Raw genomic sequence first — 10,399 nt, forward strand, 5'->3', positions numbered from 1 at the left:
TGAATTGTGTGATTTAATACGTTCATTGTGCTTGAACCGAAACATACTATATGCGCGTATAAATGTATAATTAGCAGCGTACAATACGACTTCAAAAACCTATTTTGAAAAGAAAACAAAAAAATGAAAAGAAAAGAAAAAAGAAAAAAACCTTTAGTCCCGGTTCGTATTACCAACCGGGACTAAAGGTGCCGGCCATCGTGGCATGTCAGGAGGCACTTTTAGTCCCGGTTGGTGTTACCCACCGGGACTAAAGGTCCTCCTTTAGTCCCGGTTCCTGACCCGAAACTAAAGGACCCCCCTTTAGTCCCGGATGCTTGCTCCCGGGTGGGGAACCGGGACTAGAGGGGGTTCCCCACCGGGAGTAAAGCTCGGTTCTCTACCAGTGGACTGGACGGCAGGTTGAGATCGGTCTGGAGCCCAGGATGTCCATCGTCGGCCTGGGCCGAAGGGCTGTCAGCTATTTAATTTCATGCACACACAAAAGGAGAAAAGAGAGGGTGATTAGTATATAGTACTTACATGCATATGAGCATGCAGAAAGATGGGATCGAAACTAGCAATTGTTGTTGACGAAAATGTAGAGGAAGGAGATAGTGTATACAAAATGCACGATACTTTCGGGATGGTGTAATACCTCCTACGTTCTCATCGGCCTCGTTACCGCCACCAGCCAGCAGTGCCTCGTCGATCATAAAGCCAAACGTAGTGACCATGTTCTGCTGCCTCTCAACAATGTTGTTTAGTGCAGACTGAATTGTCTGGCACTGCCAATCAACATCTTGGTCATAAGAAGTGCACACTTCCTCGAACCGACGCCGGGTGCTCCCTCTCAAGGCCGCTATCTTGCCAGCAAGCAACTTAGATAGCCGAGGGACGTAGATACTGCCCAGATCAGGTGCAGCCATGTAGCAGGTCTGAGTTGGCGGTCGGAACTACAAAAGTTGAAGCAATTAAAATCAGTAAATGCAGACAGTGATTGAACTGAAAATGAACAGGTTATAAATAAACAATATAGGAAGCTTACATTCAGACTTCCGTAACCTTCAATAGCCTGCCCGGCATGGACGACATCGGCCCGACTCAGGTTGTTTACCATATCGGTAGTAAACATGCTGATGCGGGGAGTTAGAAACCTATCCTCAGGACCAGCAGGATGGTCAAGCCAGTCCAAATAGTAAATCTGCAATTAAAGCATATAAATGTAAACAAGATTGAATATAAAGTACCATACGCATGCATATTGCAATCTATTGTTATGAAATGCATAAAAAAGGTCCAGACACGTACATCTGCATGTGTTGATGCATAAAACTCTAACCAGGGTTGAATGTAAAACTCTAACCAAGTGCATGAAAAAAGGATTTGACACGTACCAGTATGACTGTGCTACAGCCCCATATGGTGTACGCAGTTTGCTCTTCATCGATCTTGTCATGCCACAATTTCACCGCGTGGTACAAATCTAAGTAGATCATGTGGCACCAATCGATATCGTCGAAATTCCACATTGTCCATGGTTTTCCCAATGTCAGAGTTGTTGATTGCCCAGTTAGGTGTTGAGAAAAACAGCCTATTGAATAGAATTAGGAAGAAGCACCGTTTTGTCAGGTCGTCAATCCCACCTTTTTCTATTCTCTCAATGCAGACCTAGACACAGTAAAATCCTTAGGGTTGGCGACGTTGAGGTCCTCGCGCAGCCTTTTTGCTTCGTTGACTTTAGCAGTATATGAAGCATTATCTAGTAGCGATTGTCCTTTGCTGGACACGCCAAGGATAAACTGCACAACTTCCTTAGTGATCTTGATCTTTTTTCCTGGACCAACTCTGAGGATCATGGTCTCAGGATCAATGTGGTCATATATGTAACACCCTAGGTGTTACTTCACACATTCGCACTTGCATTACATAGCATGAGCATGTACACCTCTCATTCATGCATAATCATGAGCATAATACATGAAACATTACTATGCAACATTACATACATTGCTACTTTATGTTTCATTATGTGATTGTTTGACTTGTGTGTTAGGGTGATGCAAATGTGTGCCAACTGCCATAACAACATTTCATTCATGTTTAGGACACTAAATAAAACTAAGTTTGTGTTGGCGGTTTAGTCAAATTCAAATTCAAATGAAGTTTGACCATATTTGACCTCTAGAGTGATTCTGTTTGACCTGCTTTGAATGTTGACTTGGAGACTTTGCATGTCAGTGGCATCTTAACAAAATTTGTAGTAAATTTTATAAGGAACAAAAGTCATTTAGTGACCTTGAGCTAGAAATGTGCAGAACATGTTCGAAAAGGGCCCACAAGGCAGATATAGGGGCTGTTTTCAAGACTTAGAAAATTTTCCAAGTCGTAACTGCGTTTTCCGTTTCATGTACCTATGTTTGACGATCTGTTTCTCCTAATCTAGGCCGAACCAGATCAAACCCATGTTAGAAAAGTTGGAGATATCTTGTATCTCTACAACTTGTATTACTGAAGTTTTAGCTAGTTCGCACTGGTTTGGGAGTTTGAGGGCATCGAAGTTCGGAGTTCAGTCATTATTTCGTGGTAGTATTAGTTAGCTCCTTCAGTTTTTGAATCTGATCGGGGGTAGGTCGTGGCCGACCGGCTCAGCTCGCGCGTGCCGCGTGTAAGCCGTACGTCGGTGTTAGGCTTGGCCATCGGGCCAGTCCGGCTCGGCATGGCCTGGGCACGGGCCAGGCACGGCCGAGGCGGGACTGCGGGAGGCGATGGCGGCGCTCGACGTTGGATCCCACGAGAAGAGAAGGGGATGGAGGGGATTTAGCGAGCCGCGGGGAAGCAGGAGCTCGAGGCGTCGGCGGCGACGCGCGAACACGAGGTTGCGCGGCTACTGTGGCGCGAGAAGCCAGAGAGAGGGGGAAGGGGAGGAAGCGCGAGCAGCTGGGCCACGGACGACGCAGTAGGGTCACCGCGTGGCTCCCGCGCCGCCGCCGCTGGATGAGAGCGCTGGGAGGCTCGGAGGCTGGGGGAGGAGTGGAGGGAGTTAGGGTTCGAAGGTGGGATGGGGCTGCGGCGCTGCGCGGGGGAGAGCTAATGCAGCTGGCATGTGGGTGCGGCTTATATATGAGGAGGGGGGGAGGTCAACTGGGCCGCGGGGACAGTGGGCCGGCCAGCTGGGCCGCGGGGAGGGGAGGAGGAGTGAGGAGGGGGAGGGGATGGTCGGGCTGCTGTTGGGCCGGTTGACTCAGGTCGGGCCGTGCCGTGCCGTGCTAGCCCACGGGCTTGAGCAGCGGCCCAGGCACGGCCTGCTGCCTCAGGCCGGGCCAGCCCGAGCTCGCATGTCTCTAGGCTATACCGTGCTCGTGTCAGGCTAAAAAAACGGGCTTCATGCCGTGCCGTCGTGCCCTCGGACTGGACAACTATAGTTAGGCCCGCATCGCTCCGTGGAAAGCCAAGCACCACGCGACCCCGCCGATGCAATCGTGCACTCGCTCGTTCGCCCTTTCTTTTTCTCTGTCGAAGGGGAGAGCCGCCGCCGTCGCCTGCTGCACGCTCGCTGCCCAGCACCCTCAGCAGCTAGGCACCATCCTTCGATTACTCGTAGCCGAAGCAGCGCCGTGAGCTCCTCCACGTCTCCGACTTCGCTGCGACGCCGCTCCATCACCGGTGAGGGCACCATGTCCAACGCCGCTGCGCTGCCATGGATGCCGCCGAGCTAAAGCTCGTGCATGGCCGTCGTACCTCGCGGCCCTCTCTGCTATCTCCCCCTCGTGTCCTATGGTTGCCTAGGGTTGTTTCTACTGCTCGCGTGACTGGCCTCCGGCCAATGCCGTTGCCGACGAGGCCACAGCATGCTCGCCGCCGCCTGAAGCCGTCGCCGTGCGTGCGTTCCGCCGCCATTTTGCGGAAGTCGAGAAAATCGTTCGCTAACCTATCCTGATAGATGCGTCTCGACGAGAGGAATCCGTTGGTGGTGGTCGCGTCGCCGGAAAGTTCGCCGCCGGCGAGCTACGGCCGGTCAAAGTGTCACTCCTGCCACTATGCTTCTGACGTGTAGGGTCGGATTGACCATGGGTCCCAGCCGTCAGTGCCTCTGGGTGCAATACACTGTGTGCACTTAGCAGCAGCTAGGGTTTAGTTGTTTTCGTTTTAATCTTTTCCTGATTTTAGTGCAAACTTGTAAAATTCATATCTTGAGTTTTAGGAGTCCAAATTGAGTGGTTCAAGTTGGGTTGTGCTCCTAGTGAGGTCTAGTTTTTATTAAAAATCTGAAACATGCCATGTTCTGTAGTAAAATAAATTTTTTTGACTTGCCTTGTTTATTCCTTAATAATCTTTGGAAAATCATAACTTGAGTTTGGTGAATGATAAAAATGTGATTCCACTTGGGTTAGTCTTGTGTTGATTTGTAGTATGTAAGAAAAACATGAAATCTGTTGTTTGAAACTTTTCAATATGCTTTCTTATTTATGCTCTTATGATACATGCTAACTTGTCATTTTCCCTAGGACATGTTATACTTGTTCAAATGAGTTGAAATTTTTATAGTGGTCTATTGGTAATATGTAGGAGCTACTATAATTTTTTGTGGAATTTACTGTGCACTTTTGCTATATGTTTAATATTCCACCTAATTATCTAAATAAATTAATAAATGCATGAAAAGAATTTATTTATAGATGGACACCGTGTTTTCTAATGTTCTTAAGATGTATCCTAACTGTTGGTAACCTTGGTGGTGCATAGAAGACAATTCTATATCATGTTGAATTATTAATTGCTTATAATTCCTAGTTTTACTTAGTTGCTGCAACAGCTTTTGGAAATGAGCAATTTGGGTGATGCTAGCATTGTTTTCTGAGAATATTGATATTAATAAAGTTATAGATAACTTGCTTATCTTGCTTGTGTTAAAATTTATTGGTCATAGGCCTTTTGGTTTGAGAGTGACACCTGTTCAAAGTTTGTCTTTGCAAATGCTTACTCTCTGGAATTTCTGAATAGCCTGGAATGATGGCTCTATTTGGGGATAGTTACTGTTTGAATTAGCTAAAATCATTTATAAGAAAGTTGTAAATAATTTGTTAAGCTTTCCAGAAAGTCCTAGTTCATGTCATTTGGATTTATGGAACTCCAGTTATGGTGTCAGCAAGTGACTATTGTCTAGCGGTACAGAAAATGCTTGTTTTCAATATACTTGTTTGGTGCATGTGATGCTTGTTAAAATGATTAGGCTAATTAAGATAATTTGCTAGCTGTAGGTGTTAGGCCTCTCACAAGTGATGAACTTTTGTATTTTAGATTGTTAAGACGAGGTAAGTGTATGTCTACTTTCTAGAGAGGAGATATGCACCTACTCAGTAAACGAAAGTAACTTGATTAAGTCATAAAGAATGTTGGGATCCTCATGTTTAACATAAGCATCTCATCATGACATCATAATGTTTCATATCATGTGCATTCCCGGTATTCATTCATGTTTGCATACATATAGGATCGCCGGAGGGGGTAACTCTGCTCGAAGTCGAAGCAGTCGAAGAAGAGGTGCCTCACAGCAGACCGAGGAGCCCGAAGGAGGACCCGCAGCTGATCTTCCAGAGTGCCCGAACCACCAGCCCAGTACCTTTCTCAAAGGCAAGCCCCGGAGCATTATAAGTCTCCTATGTCTTTGCAAAACTTTAACTCGAATCCTTTATGTTTGATGCATTAAGTTATAGGAATTGGGTGACACCGTTGCTGCATATATTATTCCTTGTCCACCATGATATATTGTTATCCTTGTTAGGTCCACGAAACTAATGCTTAGTCATGCTTAGACCGATAGAAGTCAGGTGATTCTCTGTCACCTGCGAGCTATAGGTGGATACCTGATCATGGTTGGCTATATTTGCTATCGTGGAAATTAACCATGTGTTGATGAATAAATGGAGACCGGGCGGGATGTGGTATTGATATTCCCGTCTGTGTCGTTTGAGGACTGTGCGCTTTGTTGGACATCAGTCGAGATTGAACGCATGCCTCACACTTAGCTGGAAGGATAAGGCGTTCCGACCGCGAAGCCTAGTAGCTCTATTCGAGCAGGGAATCTAGTATATATGTCGCGCATGCTGGAGGAAGGAAGTATGTGCGGGGACACAGATTGATCCAAGGGCAGGCAAGGCCTGAAGGCATCTTGGCAACTGGTTGGTCCCTGAGTATGCGGCTCAGCTCAGACCCGCGAGCGATCTCGAATAGTACCAATGGTGACCTGTAGCTCACTTGGCCAGTGAGTGTGGTTTGTGTGGGGAAATTTCACCAGCTGGTTAGGAATCGATTCGAATCGCCATCTCTCCTGGATAGTGAGAAACTGGACTATTCTTCCTGCACTGTAGTAATGTAACTATGGAACTTGATGATGGTTATAATGATGAAAAGCCAAATATGATATGGTTATTATTGATTGCATAAATCTTACTCAAGTGATTGCTCTAGTATAGGTGCTAACCTAGAGATGCCTAAATGAATAGGTTTAACTTGAGGCTAAAGATTTAATATGCAAGTTCTGTGCTTAAGCTTTTTATGTAAAATATTGCCAAGTTAGCTCCACTCATAAAAACATTGCATACTCTTTGGTGTCATTTATTTTTGGTTTATGACAGGTAAGTCTAGCTGAGTACATTCTCGTACTCAGGGTTTATTCCCTCTTATTGCAGATGGCAATATGTATGTGGGCAACTGCAAGAACTGCTTCTATCCCGCTGTGGATGAAGAGTAGGGCCGTGGGCACGGCCTTTCCATAGATCTTACCTCTGATGCTTTTGTTGGAATGATCAGGAACTGGCACCGTACTTGAACTCAATGTGTGAAATGTTTCAAACTATTTGCTTCCGCTACTCTATTTCCGAACTTGGTATTGTAATAACTTTATGTTGAACTCCGATGTATTTGAACTATGTGCGAACTTTATGTAACATGTGATGTGTGATTACTGAACCATGTACGATCTTGGCTGTATGTTGTTGAAAGATTGAAATCCCTCGTGATTTCACGGACTACCGGGTTTATATGGGCTCAAGTGCAGCAAACCAACTGTCTCGGCAGCGGTTTCAGTACTTGTGCTCTTATAAATTGGACGGCTAATATAACCTCTTGATCAAGGAAGGAGGGCCACTACTCACCAATTTAATGTCAAGTAAGTTGGAAAGGTGGTAATCATGGACGAAGACGCACTTTTGTTCTTCAGTGAGCTTTGACATCATCACCGCCACTTCATCCGGTGCACAGCAGATGTTCCACCGGGGACCTGCATAGAACAAACTAGGGCTGGATAACGAGCCGGCTTGGCTCGTTTCGGCTCGGCTCGTTTTGGCTTGTTAAGATAACGAGCTAGCTCGGCTCGGCTCGTTATCCTAACGAGCCAGAAAGCCAGCTCGGCTCGGCTTGTTAAAAGCTCGAGTTGGCTCGTTAAGCTCGCGAGCCAGGTATAAAAAAATACACAAAATATAATATTTGCATTTATCTAAAGTTTGAGAATAATAATAATACAAAAGAAATGCATCTAACAACCTTAAATCGAATAAAAAAATTAATATGCGCTAATATATATACAAGTATAATAAAATACTATAGTACTCATGCATCTAACAACCTTAAATGATACTTTTTTTCCTGAAAGCTTGGCTCGTCTAGCTCGCGAGCGGCTCGCAAGGTGGCTCGAGTTGGCTCGTTATAGCTAACGAGATAAAATCTTGGCTCGGCTCGGCTCGTTATCTTAACGAGCCGAGCCGAGCCGAGTCGTGCCAGCAACAAGCCGAGCGAGCTAACGAGCTTCGAGTTTTTCGTCCAGCCTTAGAACAAACATATTGATTGCATAAAAACCTCAGAGGCAAGGAACTTAACAAAGCATAAAAATGTAAACTGCAGGGATAGACCGCAAACGGAGGCATAGAATAGACATATTGATTGCATATAATTGACCCCCAACAAACTAAATGCCAACTAACTATACATCTTCAACTTTGTATACATAGAAGCACATCTTTTGTATGCATTTATACATAGGGTTTACACCCAGGTGTTTAACACCAACTAGTGTGTTGAAAACAAATGCACAAAACTGAAAACCAGTGCATACAAATAGATAGCTGGGTGAAAATGTATCACTGAGTATGCTTCTTCAACTTTCTATACATACTACCACATGTTTGTGTGCATTTGTACAGGTAGACCCCTCCAAAGCTATTAAACAAGAATGGATAGCATGGATACATAGTGGTCGTAAAAAAGCTATTTAACAAACATGGCTTGCATTAAAATGTATCCAACAACGCATACAAATCTGACAAACAGTGCATAAAAACAAATGTTATCAAAACAAAACATAGAAATCTGACAAAGCAGTTCAACTTTCTATACATAGTGGCACATGTTTGTATGCATTTATACAGTTAGACCATTCCCCCACCAAACCTATTTAACAAAACATGGGCATGCATAAAACAATTGCTTGGTGAAAATGTATAAAATGAGGCATAGAAATCTGACAAGCAGTGCATAAAAAAATAATGTTATCAACTTTCTATACATAGTGGCACATGTTTCGTATCCATTTATACAGGTAGACCACCCCCAAAGCTATTTAACAAGAATGGATAGCATGGATACATAGTGGCCAAAAGAGCTATTTAACAAAAAATGTGCTTGCATAAAAAAGAATGCTGGGTGAAAATGTATCAAACAATGCATAGAAATCTGACAAGGGCTGCATAGAAACAAATATTACCTTGCTTTGCTTGCCGCTTGGGAAGGCAGTGGCACTATCATTAGACTTTGCAGCCCTTGCAGGACGTCTTGCCTTGCATGCCGATTGGGAAGGGTGGGATTGCATCTAAATTGAATAAGATAGACAACATATTACCAAAAAATATGTATGCAGCACGAAAATGCCCAAAAACCTCGCAGCCCAAATGCACAACTCAAGAACTTACAGCATCACCCAACTTCCTCTTTCTCCGATCTGGTGACGGCGCCTCCTTTGCAAAAAAAACATGAACAACCTTGTGAATGGAAAGCAAGGGGGTTTTTTTGAATAGTGCCATGAATTTAATGCTTGAATAGTGAAGAGTTTGGGTGCCTAAGCCACTCCCAGGTGAGTGCTCGTGCACTATTCATATTCCAAATTTAAATAGTAGCAAGTATTTTGAATAGTGCCATGAATTTAAATAGTAACAGCTGAATTTAAATAGTGCCATGAATAGTACTTATGAATTCTAAATTTGAATTTTGAATTCGAAGTTTTTTCCAGTGTAATCGACCCTCTTGTAGCAGTGGTGGTGGAGTAATACAACGGTAGTGGAGGATTACTATTAGTGGTGGACGAACTCAGAGTGCTCCTGAGATCGTGTTCTTCATGGTGTATGTGGGAGAGTGGAGAGGTGACTTCCATGGAGGTATTGCTGGTGGTGGTCGTGGTTGCTCTCTTCTGATGGTGTCTGGTGTCTGGTGATGAATGCATTTGTCTGGCTTCTCCTCTTATAGAGCAAGAAGAGCCTTCTGGAGCGTCCTTCGTGCTTATCTTCTGGAGTGCCTTCGAGGCGAAGTCTTCAATTATTTTCTTTTACTGTTGCCTGGACAGCTAGATGGTACCGATGTCTTCAATAATTGTCCTAGCTACAGTAAAGTCGCTGTATATTCCTTTTGCACTGTCCTCATGTGTATTTTTTGGATTTTCCTCCTGGGTATGGTCTTCCATGCCCGAATGAATGATGTGCAAACATCAATCCAAGAATTCTAGCCCGAATGTTTGATGTGCAAACATCTCGTACTTAACAAGGATAACATGGGTTATGAAGCTCAAAAGACTGACACAGATTGTACTGCGGTTAGCATTTTTATTAAGTCACAATGTTAACCCTATATTAGCATATAGTTGTGCTTAACCCCAATTATACCACATGATCATATAAAGCAACATTTTATCTCATCATTAAACATCAGCAATAATAGTCCTCTATTCTGTGAGTTTTTCGGGCTGCTCGTGTTCGTGAGCACGACTGATATACCAGTTTTAATACTCTACAGAGTTTGTACACTTTCACAGTGAGCCGTGATTTACCCTTTCGCCCGAGGTAGTTAATCTCTTAACACCCTTCCTAGGGAGGTTGGTAGGGTTCACTATGAAGCTTTTCAGAGGTTTCCCTAACAAGTCAGTGGCCACTAGGTTTCTGTGGCCTACGAATATAGAGCTCCCCTTTCTAAAGGCACATTCCACGTAGGCTATACGCTTAAGAACAGAGGCTGCACTACACCCAAACTGGAACACACCCCTTTTGTGCCTTTCGATATCCACTAACAAGCTAGAAAAGGTCCTGCTACTGGGCTAAAGCCATAGCCATGTGGCACTCCCGGTTGTACTATAAATCCTAGCTTTTGCCGATAGATA

General features: G+C 44.4%; 1 protein-coding gene across 1 annotated transcript; it reads right to left on the minus strand.

Moving 5' to 3' along the window:
• Positions 1-341: 341 nt before the first annotated feature.
• Positions 342-1,511, minus strand: LOC136503674 (uncharacterized). Its single transcript, XM_066498673.1, has 4 exons — positions 1,377-1,511; positions 1,028-1,183; positions 638-935; positions 342-460 (listed from the first exon to the last, which is right to left on the minus strand). Exons 1-4 carry the CDS (start codon positions 1,509-1,511, stop codon positions 342-344), a joined length of 708 nt encoding a protein of 235 aa, XP_066354770.1.
• Between the last annotated feature and the right edge of the window lie 8,888 nt (positions 1,512-10,399).

The sequence above is a fragment of the Miscanthus floridulus genome, chromosome 14, assembly GCF_019320115.1.
Source record: "Miscanthus floridulus cultivar M001 chromosome 14, ASM1932011v1, whole genome shotgun sequence".
Taxonomy (NCBI): domain Eukaryota; kingdom Viridiplantae; phylum Streptophyta; class Magnoliopsida; order Poales; family Poaceae; genus Miscanthus; species Miscanthus floridulus.